This window comes from Moschus berezovskii, chromosome 27 (genome assembly GCF_049115385.1).
Source record: "Moschus berezovskii isolate FMDL1 chromosome 27, NW_MosBer_1.0, whole genome shotgun sequence".
Lineage (NCBI taxonomy): Eukaryota > Metazoa > Chordata > Mammalia > Artiodactyla > Moschidae > Moschus > Moschus berezovskii.
In genome coordinates, this window is record NC_142486.1 from 15703983 (window position 1) to 15727774 (window position 23792).

Genomic DNA, 23792 nt, shown 5'->3' on the forward strand with positions numbered 1-23792 from the left:
CACTTCCTTTCCCCTTGGGGCCCCTGACCGCCAGTCTTGCCCCAGCTTCAGGAGGAGTTGGAGCAGCCTGGTCGCAGCCCTGTGCCCTTTTCAAGTGAGCTGGTAAGCGGTGGGACATGGTGGGGCATGGGCCTCAGTGAACCTGGGAATGTGCCTCTGGCTTGAAAAGACCTTGCCAGATAATGGGAAAAAAGGGCGAGGAGCCATCGGAGCTGCATGGGATCAGGGAAGGATGGGTTGGCAATGGCTAGAGCGCACTGTGAGGGGTCCTGTGGGATAGAGTTGATGGGGGTGCTGCCAGCATCTTGTTATTTCTGACACTAGTGAAAGCAAGGGTGGAAAAAGCCGTTGAACCGCAGAGTTTGGCCCGGCAGTTGGCAGGGAAGTGGGCAGGAGGGGAGGGCCTGGCTCAGTCCTCCCCCTGCCCCCAGATCCTTATGTGTTCTACTTCTCCAACTTCCCCACCCTCAGGTCCCAACTCCTGCTCATGCCTGTTGCTTTGGAAATGATCCTGCTTCTCCTCCTCCTCGGGAGTGTGGGGGCAAACAATCTGACTGAAGTGTCTCCAATCAGCCCTCCTTTGCACACTGGAAACACAACAAACTCTCTTTCTTCGGTCTCTGGGACCCTAACATTCAACTCAACAAACAAGTTCCCTAAGATGAGTGATAACCCTGGGCACCAGACCTTCCCGCCTTCCTTGACTTCCTATATAGCCAGTGTGGTGTCCTCTCCTGAAACTTCTGCTGCCAGCAGGGGCAGTCCTGTATCTGAGTTAACAATCTCCCAGGAAGATTCAACCAAGAACTCAACAATGCCCATGAAAATCCCTGATGCCCCCAGCATACCTGGTGTCTCAGTAATGAAATCTACAGAATTCCCCACTGTAACTGGTGAAAGCACGGCAACTAGCCCTCTGGAGACCTCCAGTGGGAGCAGCAAACTCCTATTAACTATGGCAACTAGATCTCTGGAGACCTTTGGTGAGACCAGTAGACCTCCTGTCACCATGGCAACAAGCTCTCTGGAGACCTCCAGTGGGACCAGGGAACCCCTTGTCACCACGGCAACTAGTTCTCTGAAGACCATCAGTATGACCAGTGGATCCCCTGTCATCATGAAAACTAGCTCTCCTAAGACCTCCAAGGGGACCAGTGGACTCCTGGTCACCATGCCAGCTACCTCTCTCAAGACTCCCATGGGGACCAGTGGCTCCACTGGCCATGGAGTAACAACATCCAGCCCAAATACCTCCACAAACATAAGCAGCAGGGACAATCTAATTCCAGCTCAGGGGACAAAAGGCACCCTGCTGGTGGCTGTGGTTGTGGCCCTGCTGGTGGTCATCGTCCTCGTGGCATTAATCCTGCTGTGGCTCCGGCGGCAGAAGCGGAAGACAGGAGTCTTGACACTAAGCAGGAGTGGAAAACGCAACGGGGTGGCAGATGCCTGGGCTGGGGTCCCCCGGGTGTCTGATGAGGAGGCCATGAGAGCAACAGAGGAAGCGTCTGGGGGTAACAATGACTGTGATGGCCCCCTTAGGGAGGGGTCTGGCCAGCGACCCACACTCACCACTTTCTTTGGTAGACGGAAGTCTCACCAGGGCTCCGTGGCGCTGGAGGAGCTAAAGGCCGGGCCAGCCTCCAGCTTAAAGGGGGAAGAGGAGCCACTGGTGGGTAACGAGGATGAGGGTGCGGAGGCCCCAACCTCTAACGGGCCAGAAGCGAGAGAGGCGAAGACCCCTTAGTGCTCGAGAATCTCAAGCCTGGAGTTCAGAACCATTCTCGCTTTCAGCACCTTCCCTCCCATCATCACCAAGAGGCTGATATCCAGCCTCTTCGTCCGTCACCCAGCATTTTCACCCAGCACCCTTTGGATTTTAACGCCTCATCTCCACCCTCAGTCTTCATTCAGCTTCTTAACCCTGGCTCTTCTAGCCAGCATCCACACCCAGCATCCACCCCCAGCACCTAGACCAGGGCCTGCACCCACTGAACACTTGCAGATGGAACGAATGAAACTTTCTCATCAACCCCTACTTCTTCCCATCACGTTTCCTCCACATTTTGGTTCTTGAAACCAGCCACCGAGTCTCCGGAAATGCCAAACTTCTGGACTGATGATTTCTCAGCAGATTCCCCACAGATACCAACGTCTGGGAAGGAGTTGGCAACCCAGCAAGCTCCCACTTCAGGATTACTCTGGAAAGTACATTTGGCCCCATGGATTAGGACGTTTGTACCGGATTAGCCCATGAACTGCCTGTAACTCTGGGTGGCCATGGTCTGTGCCAGGGCAGCCCAGAGCACGGGCTCGGTGGTGTCACCTCGGGGTGCTTTCAGTGTGTCTGTGACGGCCCTGGGCCCCTAGACTGGCCCCTGGTCCCAGCTGCCACACTCCCCCCACCTCCGGACGGAGGCGGCCAGAGGCTTTGGTTGTTTCTCCTCCCAAGAGCAGAGGTGAGAAGTTTCTGGGCAGGTGTGGTTCTTAGAAGTCTTGGCGTCTGCATGGGTCCATTCATGCGTGCAGTTCTTGTGCAGGAGGCGAGGGCTTGGTGAGGTTTGTGAGGGATGGTGGGGAGTGGTACAGACTGTGAGGGAGGGGCAGGAAGGGCCGCAGAGGCAGGGGAGATGCCACCCTGAGGAGGTGCTGAGAACACAGGCGCCCTTGGCTTTGCTCAGATGGGGTGGAGGTGGAAGATTTAATTCTGTCTGTGGCCTGGATTGAGAGAGAGACTGCGTGTGTGACTGAGCGTCGTTCTTCAACTCAGCCTCAGAGTAGCCCATGGCCCCTCCCCGAGCCCCTCTTCCCCTCCCCCACCCCTCCAGCGGGCACACTGAGTCCCAGGACTCGCTGAGGCTCTTCCCCGTTTACTGTGTCTGTCTCTTCCAGTCCTCAAAGGGGGGTCGGTGAGAGAGGAAGCTGTGACAGGTCCCAGAACCAGGAACATCCCTGTGGCTCTGGGATGGAGAAAAGGGGACAAGACCCAGCGGCACTGTCTCTGAGACCAGCCCGGGCCAGTGCCCTGGGCACCACGTGGACCCGGAGACCGTTGGTATTTCCCCAGGGCAAAGAGGAAATTTGCAAAGAGGAAGTTGTTGAGTTAAGAGGAGCAGTGACCAAGGATCTGACGTACTGACCTACAAACGGAGAGGCCAAGGGACACCATGGTGGTGTGACTGCCAGGTGGTTTGGATCTGAGGGGATGTGGGAGGCAGGGAAAGGGCTGGGTCAGTCAGTCGTGGGAGGGTGGGGGAAGAGATGGGGAGAGAAGTGGCAGAAAGTGGCCAGGGACCCACCCAGAACTGTGCCACCCACGCCTGGGTAAGCGGGGGTGGAAATCTAGTCTTCCCCACACATGTCTGGGTGCCTTTTTTTATTTTTGGCCAAGCCATGCAAGCAGGAGGGATCTTAGTTCCCCAACCAGGTATGGAACCTGCACCATTTGTAAAAATTAAAAAAATAAATAAAATATTTAAAATACTAATTTTGTCCTGATGGTAAAATAACATTTTTCCTCTTTTGCAAAATTGCCAGCACTTTCTAGTATCTTAAATAGCAGAATGCTCTCACACACCCAACCATATACGGTATCTTATTCTTCATCCTATATTTTAAAACTCATGTTCCTGTTTTATTTTCAAAACCACACATTATAATCAGTTACAAATACAGCTTTGTCATCCAATGCAAATTCCAGGTGGAAGAGGAGTTTGGTCTTGAAAAATCTACTCATGTAATTCACTTCTCCAGACAGGAAAAGGGTCTCAAAGCATGGTTCGAAGGATCTCTCATTTCTAAAAGTGGATATTTACACCTCATTTTCCTCTGCATCCATAAGTCTGCTCCTGTTCTGGGAAGGTTTGGGGTCCAGCCATTAGCCATCAGAAAACTCAGGCTATTCTGGAGATGGTTTCTGTATCCCCAGGAACGAGCTGCCAGTGGGTGTCTTCAGGACAGCCCGCCAGACCACGGCCCAGATCCCCAGTGCTGCCAGCTATGGAGAGGGCCACATACTCACTCCTGCATTTGCGCATGCTCTGCCTGAAGCCTGCCCACTCCCCATCTTGCCCACCCCACACACATCTTGACTTCCCTCCAACCTCCTGTTAACCATCAAGATGTTGCTCAAATGTCACTGTCTTTGTGAAGCCGCCCTAGCTGCCTCCATGCCCAGCAGAGGGTTTCTCCTCCCCTCCTACAGTCCCTCATGTGACAGTAAGAACAACTGGGCTGTCATCATGTGAAGGTGTCCCCTGTTCCTGCCGTCTTTATGACTCCAGATTCCGGAGCCTGGCATGCTTACCTCATCTGTGTTTACTGAATGGAGGAGTTCATGAATGAAAGAATGAGCAAGCAATGTTTTCCACGTAAGCCATGGCAAGATCAGATGTCTTTTGACTTTGGTTTTTGCAGGTACAAAGTTAATTATCAGAGACATAGCACAACAAGGGAGAGAGCACGTAGAGAAACAGTTTGTTTAGTGAACACAGAAGCAAGGCAGAGACGCACCCCCAGAGAGAAAGGGTGAGGGCGTCCCCCCTGTGAGGAGGAGCTGGATCGGTTTTTTGAGTGAAACTGGCATCCAGGAGCGTGGCCTGAAGGCAGTGCGCCCGGAGATGGGAGCATCAGCCAAGTTCAAGTGAGATAGGGTGGAAGTCTGGTCTAAGGCAAAAGAAGAGGTCAGGCTTGAAATATATTTATCCAGAGGATAAGATTTGTAGAACTAATTGACTATTGAGATGACGGGAGGAAGAATGAGGTTAGACTCCAAGGTTTCTGTCTCGGGAGACGAAGATGCTGACATAATTATGTGAAAATGCAGAGAGATGAGCAGTTTGGGGAGAAAACATGAGTATTTATGTACTTATGTATTTATTTATATTTTGCCTGCTCTGCACAGTTTGCAGGACATCAATTCCCCAGCCAGGGGTTGAACCCCAGGTCACAGCAGTGAAAATGCTGAATCCTAACCACTAGTGACCAGGGAACTCTCCATGAGTTTGTTTTTAGAACTGTCAGGAGGGATGTTAGAAGTAGAGACCTGAAACTTCGGAGGAATCAGAGCTGGAGAAATAAGGAGTCATCTGAGTTTGCATAGCAATTTAAATCATGACACTGATGGATAAATGCATAAACTGTGTCATTCGTTGTGTAGAGTGAGAAAAGGAGAGATCTGTGGAGAGAATCTTCTTGTGTCAGGGCAAGCTAAGTGCTATTAATAAGCAACTGCCAAATCTCAGGGGTAGAACTCAAAAGAAGCTTTTTCTTGCGTATGCAACAATTTAGTGTTGGTATTTGGAGGCAACCTTCCACGAGGTCACTCAGGGACCCAGGCTCCTTCTATCTTATGGCTCTGCCATTCCTAGGGAGCATCATGGGAAGACTGGAAGTGGCCTTGTATCACTTTTGCTCACATTCCACCGGACAGAATTCAATCACATGGTGGTCTCTTTTCCCGGGAGGCTGGGAAATGTAGTTTAGCTGTGTACTCAGGAGGGAAGGGGCTTCCCAGGTGGCGGGAGTGGTAAAGAATCTGCCTGCCAATGCAGGAAGAGACATGGGTTCAATCCCTGGGTCTGGAAGATTCCCCTAGAAGAGGGCACGGCAACCCACTCCAGTATTCTTGCCTGGAGAATCCCATGGACAGAGGAGCCTGGCAGGCTACAGTCCATAGGGTTGCAAAGTTGGACACAACTGAAGCGACTTAGCATGCATGCTCGCCAGGAGGGAAAGAGGAACAGTCCTCGCCACACTGAGGGGACACCACAATTTGAGGAAGAAGATCTGCAGGAGACAGAAGAGAGCCTTGAGAGAAACCAAGAGAAAATGATGTCCAGGGGGATAAAAGGGAGAAACGGTTCAGAGAAGGGCTGTCAGGAGCTAGCCTGGACTAGAGAGAGGCAAGCAAGGACTGAGGTGCAAGAATGGAGCTCGAGCTTAAGCTCTTTCAGTTTTGTGCCCCAGAACCCTTGCTGGCTTCACGTGAGTCCAGACCCTGCTGGGGTCTAGTGCTGCAGAGGCAGGAATCAGAGAAGTCTCGGAAGAGGCCAGGGTCCAGCAATCAGTGGTCCCAGCAACTTTAGCAGGCAGTTCCGATGAAGAAATGGAATCTCCAGCACTTCTGGAACAGGAACTTGCCTGAAGTCCCAGTACCATAACTGGCAGTTTCCTGGTTTTCTTGTTCAGAAGCCTGGCTCTAATCTGCCTGGGGACCTGAAAGTACTTTGGAAAGAAGGAAGGGAAAGGAAGTGGCTGTAAGTGTCACCCGTGACGTTTTTCACTTGAGTCTCAGCTGAAACCATGAGGATGGTATTACCCATTTTACAGCTAAGGAAATGGAGGAACAGAAAAAGGTAAAGAGATATCTGAGATCAAAAAGTGTGGACGTAGGATCTCCCCAGTGCACCATCAGAAAGGCTCTCCAGGGGCTTCCCTGGTGGCTCAAGGGTATTAATAAAGAACCCACCTGCCAATGCAGGAGACACGGGTTTGATCCCAGATCTGGGAAGATCCCACACGGGGAGGAGCAACTAAGCCCATGTACCACAACAATTGAGCCCACATGCCCTAGAGCCTGAGCTCCGCAACAAGAGAAGCCACCGCAACGAGAAGCCCATGCGGTGAAACTAGAGACTAGACCCCGCTCACTGCAACTCGAGAAAAGCCAGTGCAGCAACGAAGACCCAGCACGGCCAAAAATAAATAAATAAAATTATTATTATTTTTTTTATAAAAAGGCTCTCCAGCCCTCGGAGAGAGCACAGCCTGGGGCAGAGCCTGGGAGACTGGTGACTGGCAAGAATAGGAACCCTCCGTTCAAAGAGGAGAAGATTTCTGAGCTATTGCAGCTGAGTGTCCTGGAGGCAGGAGGGAGCCCCAGACAGGGGCAGGGCTCTGGTGGGGTGAGGGGGCTGGCCAGACCGCCCCACCCACCTCCCTCCGGCAGCCCCACCCCCAGCCTCTGGCCTCTCCAAACATTGGATCCAGTAGTGGACACACCAGTCGGCCAGCTCCAAGCTCTCATGGACCCTGAAGGTAAAGAAGCCTCCCAGACCTCTCTCCCCGTGTCCCTGCACCACCCTCTGCCCCTCTGCTGCCCATCCCCGCATTCCATCTCGCCTCTGTCCCCAGCCTCCCTCCTCCAAGATCGAGTCTCCGCTGGTCCCCAGCTACTCTCTTACCTACCCATCTTCCTCCAGCCTCTCTGAACCCAAGCTCTCCTTTCTGTCCTTCAAAGGCCTGTTCTCACTCTTGTTTCTCTCTCCACCACGGGTCCCCAGTTGAGCTCTGGGGAAGAAAGGGGCTTGAGCTCTGGGAAATTCAGGGATGGCCTGGAAGTGGCCACATCTTTGGGGGTGCTGAAGGTGCAGGGTAGTGGGAGGCTGGAGCAGCTCTGGACTTTGCCCCTTGCTAACAACTCTGGAGAGTGAGGCAAAGTCCTGTCCCATGAACCACGAGGGCGGGGGAGGGGGCCTGAGTCCTGTGAGTCCTGGGATTTGTAGGCATGTGAGGAGTGATACCCAGAGGAGGCTGGATGCAGGATGGTACAGGCCAGGCTTTGGAGTCAAACAGCCTCCTGTTCGAATCCAAGCTCCACCAGGAATAGGCTGTGTGACCTTGAGCCAGTCACTTGAGGTCTCAGGGCCCCATTTCCTTGTATCTGCAAAATGATAACACTATTAATAGTTTCCTGATCCCAGGTTGGGGATGGGGGCAGGGAGTGACAGGAACATGGAGGGCTCCCTGCAGCTTCACAGTCCCCTCCCCAGGCTTCTCCTTCCCCAGCTCTGGCCTCCCTCTCCTGGTCCGATGCTTCTTCAGGGCCCACACCGGGCCCCTCTGGCTTGGCCGTGGAACCAGCTCTTGGGGGGTCAAGATCAGTTCTTAGTTTAGAAATTATCTCAGAGGACTTCCCTGATGGTATAGTGGATAGAAATCCGCTTGCCAATGCAGGCAGACACGGGTTTGATCCCTGGTCCGGGAAGATCCCACATGCTGCGAGCTCCTAAACTCTGTGTGCCCGTAGCTACTGAGCCTTTGTTCTGCAGCTACTGAAGTCCGTGGGCCTAGAAGCTGTGCTCCCGACAAGAGAAGCCACTGCACTGCAAGCAAGAGTAGCCCCCCGCTCACTGCAACTATAGAAAGCTGGTGTGCAGCAGCAAAGACCCACACAACCAAAATTAAGTAAATAAATAAACAAATTATTATTTTTATTATTAAAGAAGTGATCTCAGAGTTAGAGCTTGGGTTCAGGTCCCATTCCTGCCACCAGATGGTTTTGTGACCTTGAACAAGATGCTTAGCCTTGCTGTGCCTTGGTTTCCTCATTGGGTCAAGTGAAAACAGTGCCTACCCTCGGGTTGTGGTGAGGATTAAATGAGATAATACACGTCAGGCGCCTGGTACAGAAATCACTCAGTGCAGTTACACTGGTGACGGTGTTGGGTCCTCACAATCATCTCTCCAGCTCCGAGACCACCCCAGCTTCCAGTTGCATTTTGGGGATATGTGCTTGGTGTGTCAACTCAAACTCCTCTGGTGCCACCAGCTCCATTTCCGTTCATGTCTCGTCAGCTTCCCACTCAGACCGGAAACATCAGGGTCACCTTTGACAGCTCTCTATCCCTTGAACCCCAATATCCAGACAGTTGCTGTGTCCTATGGATTTACCTCCACATCTTTCTGGTCCCGCCTCCCTCTGGGGGAGCCTTCCTCTGAGTGGTGGCCTTCATGCATGTGATGACACTCGTGTTTAACTCCGGGCCAAGCCAGAAGGGTTGGTGCTGAGATCACTGACCGGGAGTTAAGGTAGGAGGGAGTAGTCAGATCAGTGGGGTGAGGCAAAGGCTGGGGACGTGGAGGAGAGGAGGGGCAAGGACAGAGTTGGGCCAAAAGCAGATGGCAGGCTGGGACTTCCCTGGTGGTCCAGTGGCCAAGACTCTGTGCTCCCAATGCAGGGGACCTTGGTTCGGTCCCTGGTCAGGGAACAAGATCCTGCATACTGCAACTAAAGATCCTGCACACTGCAATGACCAACACCTGGCACAGCCACATTTTAAAAGAAGAAGAAGCAGCAGATGGCAGGCTGGTGGCCAAGGTGTGAGCAGGGGGGAATCCCAGGTCTGGGGTGTGGAGTGCAGGAGGCAGTCCCTGTAAACAGATGCTCTCCCTTTACCCTTTATCTTGGTTCGCTGCTTCCTTGCCTAGGCTGTTGCAATAGCCTTCCAACTTATATCTTTCAGGGCTTCCCTGGTGGCTCAGACAGTAAAGAATCTGCCTGCAGTGTGGGAGACCTGGGTTCGATCCCTCGGTTGGGAGGATCTCCTGGAGGAGGGCGTGACAACCCACTCCAGTGTTCTTGCCTGGAGAATTCCATGGACAGAGGAATCTGGCGGGCTACAGTCCATGCAGTTGCAGAGTCGGACACATCTGAGAGACTAAGCACATTACATCTTTCAAGAACCCTAGGCGTGAGACTTCCCAGGTGGTCCAATGGCTAAGACTCTAGGCTCCCAATGTAGGGAGCCTAGGTATGATCCCTGGTCAGGGAACTAGATCCCACACACCACGGCTAAATATCCCACATGCCAAAACTAAAAAGATCTCGCTTGTCACAGTGAAGATCAAAGATCCTGGGGGAGGGGGGTGGGGGTGGCGGCTGCAACTAAGACCTGGCACAGCATTTATTTAAATAAATATTTTTAAAAATCTTAAAAAAAAAAAAAAGAATCCTAAGTACAACTTGCACATGGAAACTTAAAAGTGCATTTTTCATCATGTGACTTCAGATCAGAAGTTTGATGGATTTGCCATTGCCTGTTAAGTGAGACCCTGTTTCCTGTTATTCAGGGCCTGCTCAGTCTGGCCCCTTCCTCCCACTCAGCCCTCTCTCTCACCATGCGCACCTTCAGCTCCATAAGCCTCAGGCCTTCCTCTGCCCATCCAGCCCCGGCCTATTCTCAGAGCCAGCCTCCTCTTACTGCTCTCTCCTTGACAACAGGTCTTCTCTCTTTGTCTGAAGCCCTGCAGATTGCTTTACCACTTGTGTGACGGGCAATCCCCTTTGGCTCTCTTTGGAGGTCATTTCGCCTCTCTCGGGAGAGAAGGGGAAAAGAAAACTTTTATCTGGAAGCCGGGGTGCTAACCAGCCTCTGTCTCCATCTGGTGTTTGCCAAATGGATCAACAAATAAATAGATGGGAGAACAAAGCTGCCAGAGTCAGACACCTGGGTTCAAAGACACCAGCTGGGTGGGCGTAGGCTCAGGGCCTTAACGTGAACCACCCATTTCCTCTCCGTTGTAAACCCTGTGCTTTTTTCATGCAACTGACTCTCAGAGAGCTTAGGAAATTGCCTAAGGTCACCCAGCATGTAGGTGATGGAACTGGGATTCAAATCAGGCATTTCCAACCAACTCCGCCCCTGCCCCCTATCCAGGCTATTCTTACTGCACCAGGGACAGAATGCTGGATCCCTGGGTTGGCTTGTAGAATTCTGTGAATAGTGATATAATAAATATATAATAATTAAAAAATAATTTAGTGAATTATGTGATAAGGTGGGATAAGTGAGGGGACTCTGGGGTCAGCCTGCCTAGACTTATCCTGCCTTCACACACTTTGGAGCTGTGTGAACTTTGGGCAAATTACTTTCTTATTCAGTGCCTCAGTTTCCTTATCTGTAAAAGGGGGATAATAATAGTACCTACCTTATGAGTGTTGTTGGGAGGATTAAATGTATTAATATGTAGAAAATGCTTGGGACAGGGCTTGGGAAGGATCATAGTGTTAGCTGTTATACACGATGTCACTTCAGATTCTATTATAGACAAGTGGTAGCAGGGACCAGAGTTTTAAGAAAAACCGATAAATGCAAAACCTTTAAAACTGACATCTATTTAAATTTTTTTTCCAGTCAGTTGGGGAAAACCATCATCAGTTGCTTTTAGCTGGAACGTTTTGTCAGCCTCATAGAAGTCACTGTTGTTCCAAGCACAGGCCACAGGGTTACACATGGTTACACCCGGTCACACATCAAATTAAGAACAAAAACTTGTGGCATTTGTCTTACTTGTATTTGCAGAACCTGCCTTTGTGCCGGTTCATCAAAAGCATGATCAAGTGCTTATTACATGGTTGAAGGAAAGATGCAGGGATGGGAGCTCTGATTCTAGCCCATTCCCTCTTGGTACCAAGCCACTGGTCAGTTAGGGCAACATAGAAAAATCGGTTAACAGGGATTCCCTGGTGGTCCAGTGGTTAAGAATCCACCTTGGAATGCCTGGGACGCTGGTTTGATCCCTGGTCGGGAAACTAAAATCCCACATCCGTTGGAGCAACTGAGCCCGTTTGCCACAACTACAGAGCCAAGCTTTCCAGAGCCTATACACCAACAGAGAGGTTTGTGTGCTACAGCAGAAGACAGCAAGCGCTGCCGTAATTAAGACCCAGCGCGATTAGGCCTGATGCAGCCAAAGGAAAGAATGAGGAAAGTTTTTTAAAAAATCAGTCAACAATCCAGAATCCAGAATCACAAAAGTGCCAGTGGTGGGGGGCAGGGAGGAGGAATCTTCAAATAATCTGCCAGAGTCTTCAGTTTATCTGCATGTTTTTACATGATTTGTAAAGAGAGAAATGCAGGAAATTTCCCCAGATGCTTTGTGTGTGTGCATGCTGTCAGTTCAGTCGTGTCTGACTCTTTGTGACCCCATGGATTGGAGCCTGCCCGGGCTTCTCTTTCCATGGGATTTCCCAGACAAGAATACTCAAGTGGGTTGCCATTTCCTCCACCAGGAGATCTTCCTGACTTAGGGATCGAACCCTCATCTCTTGCGTCCATCAAGAGGCAGGGGGATTCTTTACATCTAGCGCCACCTAGGAAGCCCCAACCTCCACCCCCGACCCAGATGCTTCAGATTCCCTCAAAAATAGAGACACCAGTTTTTCGAATCCTTTCCCCCTGCAGTGGAAGCACAGAGTCTTAACACTGTACTATCAGGGGAGTCCTAGAGATGCCAATATTAACAAAAATTCTGGGATAACCAATGAAGAAAGTATTTCCTTGAGAGATCAAGGTGATACCTCACAGGGTCACACTATAATCTTTGAAGTCCAGGTGTCTTGAGAGACTATTTACATAGAACAACAGCGAGGATAAAAAGGGGACAGACAGGGCTTACAGCTGTTTCCTCAGTCCTGCAACTTCTGCTCAGGCAGCTGCAAAAACAGCCTGCTTCTCTTGTGCAGTTCCTTTCAGCTTCAGCAGCTAATTAGGAAAGCCTTATTTTCAAAGCTCCCCACAGGAATTTCTGTTGTTCGAAATGCACAAGAGAGTTGGGGCTTAAAGAAATCCAGATGTATGTATTTGTTTTTCAGGAACATTCTGCATTTACAATAGCTGATCTTGCCTAAGACATCCAGACAGTAACCCCTGCTGGAGGAGGCAGTGTGGTTCTAAAACTAAAACTACCTTCTTTGGACAGGGAAGACCAGGGTCCATGTTGGTAATTTTCTTTTCTTCTAATTTTTTTTTTTTTTTGCTGGAATGCATGGCCTACGGGATCTTAGTTCCCCAACCAGGGATTGAAACCAAGCCCTGTGCAGTGAAAGCACAGAGTACTAACCAGTGGACCACCAGGGAAGTCCCATTTTCTAGCTCTGTTCTTTAGGTAATTTCCCTTTGCATTTCTGAACCTAGGTTCTCTGTCTTAGTGACCTCTACCATGAAGAAGGGCAGTAGGTAGGATTTGTGACTTTGTGTATATATACATATATAGGCTTCCCAGGTAGCTCAGCTGGTTAAAGAATCTGCCTGCAATGCAGGAGACCTCGGTTTGATTCCTGGGTCAGGAAGTTCCCCTGGAGAAAGGATAGGCTACCCACTCCAGTATTCTTGGGCTTCCCTGGTGGCTCAGTCGATAAAGAATCCACCTGCAATGCGGGAGACCTGGGTTCGATCCCTGGGTTGGGAAGATCCCCTGGAGAAGGGCATAGCAACCCACTCCAGTATTCTTGCCTGGAGAATCCCCATGGACAGAGGAACCTGGCGGGCTACAGTCCATGGGGTCGCAAAGACAGCGACGAAGCACAGCACACTACACATATATACAGCAAGTGCCAGGCATCTGGTACTCACCAAGGTATAGTAGTCACACAGTTTCTCGTCCTATTATTCAGAAGCTCTCAATTCTGTTATGAGTTAGAATTAAGTTACCACATTCCAGACCAGTTACATTAGACTCTCTGGGGGTGGGGTCCAAACATTATATACATTTGGCACAGCTCTCTGGATAATTCCATTGTGTAGCCAAGGTTGAGAATCACTGCTCTATTCATCCTCCCAAAAACTTTCCTTGACCTTATCCTAAGCAAAGGTCCTTTCTCTCCTTTCCCTTTTTATCTATTTGTTTTATTTTTCATTATAGAGAAATTTCAAATGTACACAAGGTAGACAGAAAAGTATAATGAATTCTCACATACCCATCATCCAGCTTCAACAACCACCAACTTTTGGCCAATCCAGTCCCACCACACTTTTTTTTTGGCGGTGCCACTCCACATGTAGGCTCTTAGTTCCTTGATCAGGGATTGAACCTGTTCCCCTTGCGGTGAAAGGATGGCATCTTAACCACTGGACTTCCAGGGAAGTGCCCATACCCTTTAGTTTCTTTTTTATTTATTTATTTTTTACCCTTTAATTTCATACCCTCTAATTTCTAACTTCCAAGACTATCTTAAAGGAAACCCAGCTCTCAAATATTTCCGTACATAAATATCTCAGTATTTTGTTATTTTTAAATTGTTTTTAAAATATAATTTTTTTTTTGTATCACAACCATAACCAGCTTCAAAAAAATATTTCCTTAATGTTACCAAATACCCAGTCAGTGTTCAGATTTTCAACTGTTTCGTAAATGTTCTAATTTGATTTCAATTTGTTTGAAGTAGGATCCAAATAAGATCCACTGTGACTGGTTAGTATGTGGTTTAGATTCTTTTAATCTTTGGTTTTCCTTGCAATGTATGGGCGGCGCTAGTGGTAAAGAACACTCTGGCCATTGCAGGAGATGGTAAGAGACTCAGGTTGGATCCTGGGGTTGGGAAAATCCTCTGGGGGAGGGTATGGTAACCCACTCCAGTATTCTTGCCTGGAGAATCCCATGGACACAGGAGCCTGGTGCGCTATAGTCCACAGGGCTCCAAAGAGACAGACACAACTGAAATGACTTAGCACGCATGCACGTAGAAGAAATTGGGCTATCTTCTGGAGAGTTTCCTGTGGTCTGAATTTGGCTGGCTGTATCCCAGTGGTATGGTTTAACGCGTTCTTCTGTCTTCTGGTGTTCTTGTGAATTGGTGGTTGCATTAGAAGTGTGATCTGACTCTGGTTCAGCTGTTTTGGCAAGAGTATTCCACAGGTTGTGGGGTGTTCTGTCCGGAGTGCCCAGTATCTTGTTGACTTTCCTCTTGATGTTGGCTTTTGATCCAATCCCTGGATCCACTGGGGTACTAGGGTTGCAAAATGATTCCTGCCTTTTGGCAGAGTGTTGGTTCTTGTTTTTATTTAAGTAAACAACAATTAAAAGCTTCTTGGTAAATTTACCAAGTTATGCCACCATCACCAGACCATTTCCACCACCCCAGTAAGATCCCATGTTGTTTAATTTTTGGCCCCAATCACTCATCTGATGTCTTGTCTCTCTCCATTCGCCTTTTCTGGATGTTTCATATAAACCAAGGTATACAACAGGTGGTCTTGTGTGAGCACTGGTTCTTAACCTTTCTGTGCATCTGAATCCCACGGGGAGCATTTCCAAAACTTGGGTGCATGGGAACCACCCTGGAAAGATTTTGATTCGATTGATCTGGGATGGACCTGAGCAGCAGAGTCTGGAAAGCTCCCAGGGGATTCCGATGTGCAACCCAGGGGGAGGGCCCTCCTTTCTCAACTTCCCTCCCCCATCCCTCACTTCCCGTGACCATGTGGCTTCTGTCTCAGAAACAATCTTCCATTTGCCCCACACCACCCGGCTCTTCCATTGGTTTCTGCCCAGTTCAGGGCTTCCTCACTTTCTGTCTGCCCAGTTGCCCCAGCCTCCTTTTGCCTCCCAACCCATCTCCAGTTGATGGCTGAAGTGACCTTTTTAGAACTAAGTCATAATCATACCATTCCTTCCTTTAAAATTCTATGATGGCGCCCAGGATTTGTCCAAAGTTCTCAGCTAATTGGTTTAGCCCCTTTTCCACTCTGGCCTCAACCTCGAGACATTCCTCCCATGAATCTGCCACAGCCCTCCCTCACCTCCTTTATCTTCTTGCTTCTGAACGTTGAACACTTGCTCTTTTAGTGCGAAGTGTCTTGCCCTTCCTCCCTCCCACCCCCTCACCCCTGCCTGGCAAACATGACTCATCCTTTAAGACCACTAAAACTCCCCGCTTCCTCAGGGACGTTTAGTCATTTCTTCCTCTTCGTTCTTGGTAAATGCTTCATTCACCCCATCAGCAAACACACCTACTGTGTGCCAGTGTTCCTGCTGTTGTTCAGTCACTCAGTCGTGTCTGACTCTGCAACCCCATGGACTGCAGCACGCCAGGCTTCCCCATCCTTCAGCATCTCCCAGAGCTTGCACAAACTCATGTCCATTGAATCAGTGATGTCGTCCAACCATCTCATCCTCTGTCGCCCCCTTCTCCTCCCGCCTTCAATCTTTCCCAGCATCAGGGTCTTTTCCAGTGAGTCAGCTCTTCACATCCTGTGGCCAAAGTATTGGAGCTTTAACATCAGTGCTTCCAGTGAATATTCAGAGTTGAATTTCCTTTGTGTTCTTGAGGGTGTTAGAAATATAAACTCCCTGAATTTTCATAACAAGTCTATGGGGTTATCAGTGTTATTCCCATTACAGTTGGGACACAGAAGGTCCCCTGAAAGGTAGAGCCACCTGCCCAGGATCACTTAGCTAAATGTAATAGAAACAGTATTGGAACCCATACTGAGTGGTCCTGGAGTCTGGGCTCTGATTCCTTCCACTGTGCCACCTCTCTGCTCAGATAAGTATCATCAAACACTTAGTTTTAAACTAAACAATATAAGGGGACTTCCCTGGTGGTCCAGTGGTTAAGACTAGGCACTGCCAATGGGGTGCAATTTTGATCCCCGGTGGGGGAATTAAGATCCCACATGCCTTTCGCATGACCAAAAGATAAAAATAATGTGAAATTGGACTTCCTTGGTGGTCCAGTGGTTAAGAATCTGCCTGCCAATGCAGGAGACACGACGAGTTTGATCTCTCATCTGGGAAGATTCCACATTCCTTGGGGGCAATTAAGTCCTCAGGCCACAACTATTGAAGCCCACCGCCCTGAAGCTCATACTCCGCACCAAGAGAGGCCACTGCAATGAGAAGCCTCTGAGGCACAGCTAGAGAAAAGCCTTTGCAGCAGAGAAAAGCCTTTGCAGCAACTAAAAGCCAGTGCAGCCAAAAATAAATAAATAATTTTTAAAAATAATATGAAATTGTCAATATACAAGCCACACACGTGTTTGAGTCAGCATGCCAGGCACTTGGGCTCTAGCAGAAAACTCAGTGGACCTCTTGGCCCCAGAGAGAAAACACCAGCAGAAGTTGACACTGATGGATGAACAAGGAGCTGGGTGAGCACGTGACCTGGTTTAGGGGGTCGTTGAGAGCCCCCGGCCAAGGAAGTGATGTCTAAGGGACGATCTGAAGAGGACTGAGAGGTGTGAGGAAAGGGACTTCAGGGTGCAGGAACAACCTTAGACTGGCACAGGCGAAGGCCAGAAAGCTAAGAGAAACAGCTGCCCATTCTGCTACCCAGCAGTTAGTACCTGGCACAGAGCAAGTGCTCAGCAAGGATTTGTCCAAAGAATAACTGAAAAACGGAAAGAAGTCAAGAGAGCTGGCACTGATACAATGAAAGTGAGGCTTTAAGCAGGGGAGCGATCCACTTAAATTTCCGTTTTTACGGTTTGATTTTTAAAGTCGGGTTTAATGAGGTATAACCACAGACAGTAAAATTCACCCTTTCCTGTGTCAACTTCTATGAGTCATGACAAATGCATCAGTATTGTAGCCACCATCACAGACAAAATCTAGGCTAGTTCAATCACATCCCCAAACTGGGTGCTGCTCCCTTTGTGGCCAGCCCCTCCCCAACCCTCAGGCAACCCCTGGTCTGTTCTCTGTTGCTGCTGCTGCTAAGTCGCTTCAGTCGTGTCCGACTCTGTGTGACCCCATAGACGGAAGCCCACCAGGCTTCCCCGTCCCTGGGATTCTCCAGGCAAGAACACTGGAGTGGCTTGCCATTGCCTTCTCCGGTTCTCTGTTGCATCATTTTGCTTTTTCCAGAACATAGTTACATAGATAGACTCAAATAACATGTCGCCTTTTGGGGGGGAGGCGCTGCGCTGGGTATTCCTTGCAGCATTCGGGGTCCCCTGCGTTGGAAGGCAAATTCTTAACCACTGGGCCACCAGGGAAGTCCCAGAATGTGGTTCTTTGAATTTGGCTTCTTTACTTAGAATAATACATTTGAGATGTGTGCCTGTTGGGTGTATCAGTAGTTCATCTCTTTTTTCATTGCAAAGTCGAATTCCATTGTATACATGCATCACAGTTTGTTTATCTGATACTCACCAGTCCAAAAATTCAAACTCACTTTAAAAAGTAAACATCGCGGCACCTGGGTCTGACTGGAGTGTGGGCCTTTGCATCCACCTCTGCTCTTTGTTCACTGGCCTTTTGCCTGGCTGGATCGTGAATGGTGGAGGCAGCACTATGTCTTTTTCATTGACTTTGTTCCCAGCACCTGGCCAGGGCACAGCTGGTTCTGAGGAGGCAATGGGAAGCCGCTTGGGTAGTTGTGGGGAAGAATGTGGGGAAGGAGGGTCGGGTGCAAGCACGGAGATCTGTGGCTGGGGTGGGGAGGGGCAGGTGCTTGGCTTGTGGAAAGCAAGGCTGAAAAAGAAGGGCCTTGGGCTTCCCAGATGGCTGAGTGGTAAAGAATCCACCTGCCAATGCAGGAGATGGCAACCCACTCCAGTATTCTTGCCTGGAAAATTCCATGGACAGAGGAATCTGGCAGGCTACAGTCCTTGGGGTCACAAAGAGTCAGACACAACTGAGCGACTGAGCAGGCATGCACCTTCTGAGAGTAGAGCAAGCCAGACCATCTGGCCTTAACTTCAGCTTGGAGCAGGACTTCCTGGTGGTCCAGTGGTTAAAATTCCATGCTCCCAATGCAGGGGGTATGGGTTAAATTCCTGGGGTCGGGGACGGGGGGACTAAGATCCCCACATGTGGCGTGGCCAAAACACAAAATCTTCAACTTGGAGTGAAAGTAGGGGAAACAAAATTAAACAACCCCCTTTACAGGCTATCAAATTGTCACCCCCCCCAACCTGAAGCTAAGTCCATCTACAGTGCCCTCCACGAGGCTGTAGTTCTTCTCTTGACTGACAGATGGCAATGTTGCACTATTCTGTGGTCACCCCACTCATTTCAACAGACACAGGGCCCCGGCCAACCAGCAGTAAGGACCTCAGAGATCACTTTGTCCTTAACACTTCAAGGGTTCACACTCCTGAAGCTCTGTCTCTAAAAGCAAAGGCTCCAACACAATCTCCCCATGTTCTTTCCTCCTTATACAGCTCCATCTCTAGAAAGAAGGCACGTTTTGGAGGGCAAAGGTGAAGGACAGATGCCCGTGACCCTGAGGCCCGGCCAGTCTCACTCTGCTGTCAGTTTGCTGTGTGACCTCGGTTGACTTGCCTTTCCTTTCTGGTCATCAGTCTCCACGTCTATAAAAAGCTGAACTTCCAGCTTTAACATTCTTGGTCCTATAGAGAAGACAGGAATCGGAAAGACATATAGCTCACGTTCTCCTGGGAGCTTCAGCTAGTAAATAACCCGTCCTTCTACGTGAGGCAGATGGAAAAGCCACAGAATGACATTTTAGGTGGCTGCATGTCTCTTATAGTTGACAAATAGCTGTTGATCCAGCACTAGGCTTACCAGATACAATACAGGGCACTCAGTTAAACTTGAATCTCAGATAACTGACAGATAATTTTTAAGAGTAAGCATGTTCTAAATATTGCCTAGAATATATTTATACTAAAAGAAAACTTTGATGTTTGTCAAAAATTTAAATTTAACTAGGGGACTTCCTGGTGGTTCAGTGGTTAAGAATCTGCCTGCCAATGCAGGGGACACAGGTTCAATCCCTGGTCCCGGAAGATCTCACATGAGCCCTAGCACCCTGGAGTCCATGATCTGCAACAAGAGAAACCACCATAGTGGTGCCCGCACACTGTAACTCGAGAGTAGCCCCGTGTTGCATAAAGAAAGATTGCACACGGCAATGAAGACCCTGTGCAGCCAAAAATAAATAAATACATAAATTTAACTAGGTGTCCTATATTTTTATTCGGTCAATCTGGCAAACTTGTTCAGCTTACAAGTCCTACCCGATGCCTTAGCCCCTCTCCTAGGACTCCCAGATCTTCACCCTGATCGGCTAGTGCCCAATTCAGTCAGCTGTTAAATATTTTGACCATCACATGACTGTCAGAAAGGCAGCCAACATGTAACACCGTTCTCTCTCTTTCCCTCCCAGGCCTGGCGCATCTGCTGCCTCCTGCCACTCTGGCCGCCCTGGCAGACAGCTGGCTCCGAGAGGACTGCCCAGGCCTCAACTACGTGGCCTTGGTCTCGGGGACAGCCCCCTCGCAGGCGGTGCTGTGGGCCAAGTCCCCGGGGGTGCTGGCAGGGAGGCCCTTCTTTGATGCCATCTTTGCCCAAGTCAACTGCCAGGTCTCCTGGTTCCTCCCTGAGGGATCAAAGCTGGTGCCTGTGGCCAAGGTGGCCGAGGTCCGGGGCCCTGCCCACTGCCTGCTGCTGGGGGAGCGGGTGGCCCTGAACACGCTGGCCCGCTGTAGTGGAGTTGCCAGCATGGCTGCGGCTGCGGTAGAGACTGCCAGGGGGACCGGCTGGGCCGGGCATGTGGCAGGCACGAGGAAGACCACACCAGGCTTCCGGCTGGTGGAGAAATACGGGCTCCTGGTGGGCGGGGCTGCCGCCCACCGCTACGACCTTGGCGGGCTGGTGATGGTGAAGGACAACCACGTCATGGCAGCCGGTGGTGTGAAAAAGGTGTCTATCTGTCCAGCTGAGCCCCTACCCTGGCCGTGCTCCATCCCCAGCCCCCATCACAGTCCTTCCCTGCTACCAGGGACCCCTAGCCACTCCTTGGTGAAACAGTGATGGCCTGGGGTGGGGGGGAATGTGAGACTCCTTGACCCCTCAGAGGTTCCATCTGTGAAGTGAGGGCTTGGACTTTCTTCTTCTCCAGCCTTCTTCAGCTGGTTGGTATGATGCTCAAGGGCAAAGGACGAACTATTGGGAACCCAGTGCTGATGACTCTGTGACCTTGGGCAGGTCACTCGAACTCCCTGGACCTGTTTCCTTTATGTGAAACTGCTTGAAGACCTCTTCGAGTCTTAATATTCTGAGTCGATTGAACTCAGGTCCAAATGCCAAAGTGTGCTGAATCTGGCCTTTTTTAGCCTCACAAAAATGGTAATTTCATGTGGTTTCACCTAATGTGTGTGTTGCAATGTACAAGACGCCATTTCCATGCCTGGTTTCCTCTTGAACCCCAAGTGTTAGTCGCTCAGTTGTGTCTGACTCTTTGCCACCCCATGGACTGTGGCCCGCCAGGCTCCTCTGTCCACGGGATTCTCGAGGCAAGAATATGGGAGTGGGTTGCCATGAACCCCAAGCTCATTATCTGTCTGGAGCCTTTCGCGTGCCAGTCCCAGCTTGCTTGCCCTGGGGGGGCCAGGTGCCACCTGCTCTCACCGTCACCCCTGGGGCCTGCAGGCGGTGCGGGCGGCGCGGCAGGCGGCCGACTTCGCCCTGAAGGTGGAGGTGGAGTGCAGCAGCCTGCAGGAGGCTGTGGAGGCGGCCGAGGCAGGAGCGGACCTTGTCTTGCTGGACAACTTCAGGCCTGAGGTGAGGCCGGGGTGGCTTTCTGGGGAGGGGCCGGGGCGGGGGCTCTCACCTCTCCCCGGTTCGTGTCCCGCAGGAGCTGCACCCCACGGCCGCCACGCTGAAGGCCCAGTTCCCCGGTGTGAGTGTGGAGGCCAGCGGGGGCGTCACGCTGGACAACCTCCCGCAGTTCTGTGGGCCCCACGTCGATGTCATCTCTTTGGGGATGCTGACGCAGGCGGCCCCAGCCCTGGATTTCTCCCTCAAGCTGTTTGCTGAAGGGGCCACTCCTGTGCCCCACGCCCACCGGTCCTAAAGCCGAGGAGGATACCCAGGCAATGGGATAAGGTGGTTGCATGGGATCCTCGAGGTTTCTTTAAGTCCAGTGGCCAACAAGACACTGGCGTTAGACTGTGCTGAGGCCCGCTCTGCCACGCACTGCCTGGGGGACCGTGAAGGACTGACTTTACCTCTGCTCACTTCCGTTTCCTAATCTGTAAAATGGGTCTGATCAACCTTACGGACTTCTTGGGGTGATAATTAGCACAGGGTAAATGCTCAGTAAATGTTAGAAATTGCCATCATTCATCTGTTCTAAGATGCACTTTTTTTTTTCCTCAACACACTGAAGTCGCCTTTAACTAACAGCGTCTAATGGTCCCTGTCAGACAGACATGGGTTGTCACGTAGCCCTTGTGGTCTGTGCATGTGGCTTGTAGTTACAACATGAGAACGATCTATGTGGAAATTAGTCCAAAAGAACTCTTTCAACAAGTATAAAATAGAAATTGTAAGTAATAAGAAAGGACTGGTTTGACAGTTTCCTTTTTGAGTAAGTGTGTGTGTTTTTGGGTTTCTCAGGTGGTGCAGTCGTAAAAGAATCTGCCTGCTGATGCAGGATATGCAAGAGACGTGGGTTTGATTGCTGGGTTGGGAAGATCCCCTGGAGGAGGAAATGGCAACCCACTCCAGTATTCTTACCTGGAAAATCTCATGGACAGAGGAGCTTGGTGGGCTACAGTCCATGGGGTTGCAGAGTCGGACATGACAGAGCATGCAACGCAACGTGATGTGTGTTTTACGATCAGTGGTGTCATATTTGAGGATATATGGGACCAGTCTGATATCCAGCTGGAATATTACACTTGCTTGATGCCCATGTTGTACTGATGACTAAGTATTTCACGTTTCGCCTCTGGCTACTATTACCATCTCTTTGGTTGGAGGTGAGAACCTGTTCATTCCTCACTTTTGGGGTCCCCAACAGACTCTACCACCCATCCTTCTCCAGATGAAACCCCCATTGGGTGCTGAAGCCCTTTTAGGATATCATTAGTTGGGAGAGGTACACAGCTGCTGAGCCTCTGAGAGGACCAGAGCCAGGGTCAGTTAGGGAGTAAGGAAGGGATGGGTGGGGGTCCGTGTTCAGACATCAAACTTTATTCCGTGCCAGGTCAGGACTCAGAGGTCTAAGCAGAGGGTCTAAATCCAGCCCCCCAAACACACATTCGCACACGCACCCCTGAGGTCTTGCCCATTTGTGTGGCCACTCCTACCCTCACCTCGAACCTCTCTCTGACCCATCTGGGTGGCTCTGGGAGGAACGAGAGCATGAGGGGCCCCAAGGGTTTAGATGGTCCCCAGGGTGCTTCCTTCTGGAAGGGCTTCAGTCTAGAGTCGCCTCTCCCCTCCCAGAATCTACTCTCTTCTCCACCCTTTGCCAGGAGGAGAGAAAAACAGGTCTTACCCACAGAGACTCCTTCTTCAGGGGGAGACTGGGCATCCCAGTCTGTCTTAAGGGATCTATTCTACCCCTCTGCCCCCTTTTCAACCCTGGGGACCAGCGATGGGAAAGGAACAGATCAAGAAAACATCAAGCTCACCCCAGATGGGAAAGCTCCAGACAGGCCAATACCTTCATCTTTCAAGCATCAGATGTGTGCTGAGCGCCTGCCATGGCCAGACTCTGAGCACACAGTGGAGATTCATCTAGCAAGGATGCCGGGCAGAAGTGGCCGCTACCTTGGCTGATGTCCTCAACTAAAGGGGCTATTCTCACAGGACATGGACCAGAGATGCCACCTGGGCTACACCTATGCTGCGATATAAACTTCCACCCCAGGGCCCTCCTGTCCTGCCTCCAGGGAAACAAGGACACTCTCCGCTAGGTAGCCTTTCCTGCTCCAGGGATCTTAGATCTTCGAGGACTGACTCCTCCGACATGCAGGGGGATAACTGAAACCTCATGGAACTGGGTGTCAGGACAGAAATGGGGACCCAAGATGAGCAGGGAACTGAAAGGCAAAACCCTTGGGCTCAAGAGGGAGTCAGAGTCTAGCAGAGGCAGAAGGGAGACATGTACTAGGAGTCTCAAACTAAAATGCCTCTAGGATCCAAGCACATGAGACAAATGGGGGAGGCTGGAAGAAGATGCAGGGGAGCAAACTGTGGCCAACTGGAGAATGTGGGCGGCACCCACAGCATCCCAATTAAAATAGAAAAAAGCAAGCTGCCAGGCTGAATCTCAAGCTCACCCTTGAACAGACAAATGGACCAGTCCTCCCACCCTGATCCTAAATGCAAGCACTAGGAGGGGATTCCTCCACCTCCCTAGCAGAAAAGGGAGCTTGGGAAGGCAAAAGTAATTCATTCTCTCCTTGCAAGGGTGGATTTCCAGGCAGAGGAGACTGTGTGGGCAAAGGGTCAGAAGTGGGAAATGGCTTGGATTGTTTGGTTAAGATTTGAAGCTGAGATCAGGAGAGGCGAGATGACTAGGAGCTGGG

The 23792-nt window shown here is 50.4% G+C and overlaps 2 protein-coding genes across 4 annotated transcripts; both read left to right on the forward strand.

Annotated features, from left to right (window-relative positions):
* The first annotated feature begins 29 nt into the window (after positions 1-29).
* Positions 30-3487, forward strand: SPN (sialophorin). Its single transcript, XM_055409847.2, has 2 exons — positions 30-102; positions 472-3487. Exon 2 carries the CDS (start codon positions 488-490, stop codon positions 1745-1747), a length of 1260 nt encoding a protein of 419 aa, XP_055265822.2. The 5' UTR covers positions 30-102; positions 472-487; the 3' UTR covers positions 1748-3487.
* A 3303-nt stretch (positions 3488-6790) lies between these two features.
* Positions 6791-22140, forward strand: QPRT (quinolinate phosphoribosyltransferase). Of its 3 annotated transcripts, XM_055409844.2 has the most exons (5): positions 6792-7038; positions 19637-20172; positions 20902-21033; positions 21107-21357; positions 21871-22140. In XM_055409844.2, the coding sequence occupies exons 1-4, from the start codon at positions 7026-7028 to the stop codon at positions 21323-21325; spliced, it is 900 nt and encodes a 299-aa protein (XP_055265819.1). In that variant the 5' UTR covers positions 6792-7025; the 3' UTR covers positions 21326-21357; positions 21871-22140. The 3 variants fall into 3 exon arrangements, with proteins under 3 accessions (XP_055265816.1, XP_055265819.1, XP_055265818.1); XM_055409843.2 differs by lacking the exon at positions 21871-22140 and having other exon boundaries at positions 6793-7038; positions 21107-21795; XM_055409841.2 differs by lacking the exon at positions 21871-22140 and having other exon boundaries at positions 6791-7038; positions 20902-21795.
* Positions 22141-23792: the final 1652 nt, after the last annotated feature.

Bases quoted from the DNA above. Each gene is read 5' to 3' on its own strand.
- QPRT (XM_055409841.2), top strand. The intron at 20,173-20,901 runs GTGTCTATCTGT...TGGGGCCTGCAG, and splicing joins CAGCCGGTGGTGTGAAAAAG to GCGGTGCGGGCGGCGCGGCA.
- SPN (XM_055409847.2), top strand. From the start codon at position 488: ATGCCTGTTGCTTTGGAAATGATCCTGCTTCTCCTCCTCCTCGGGAGT.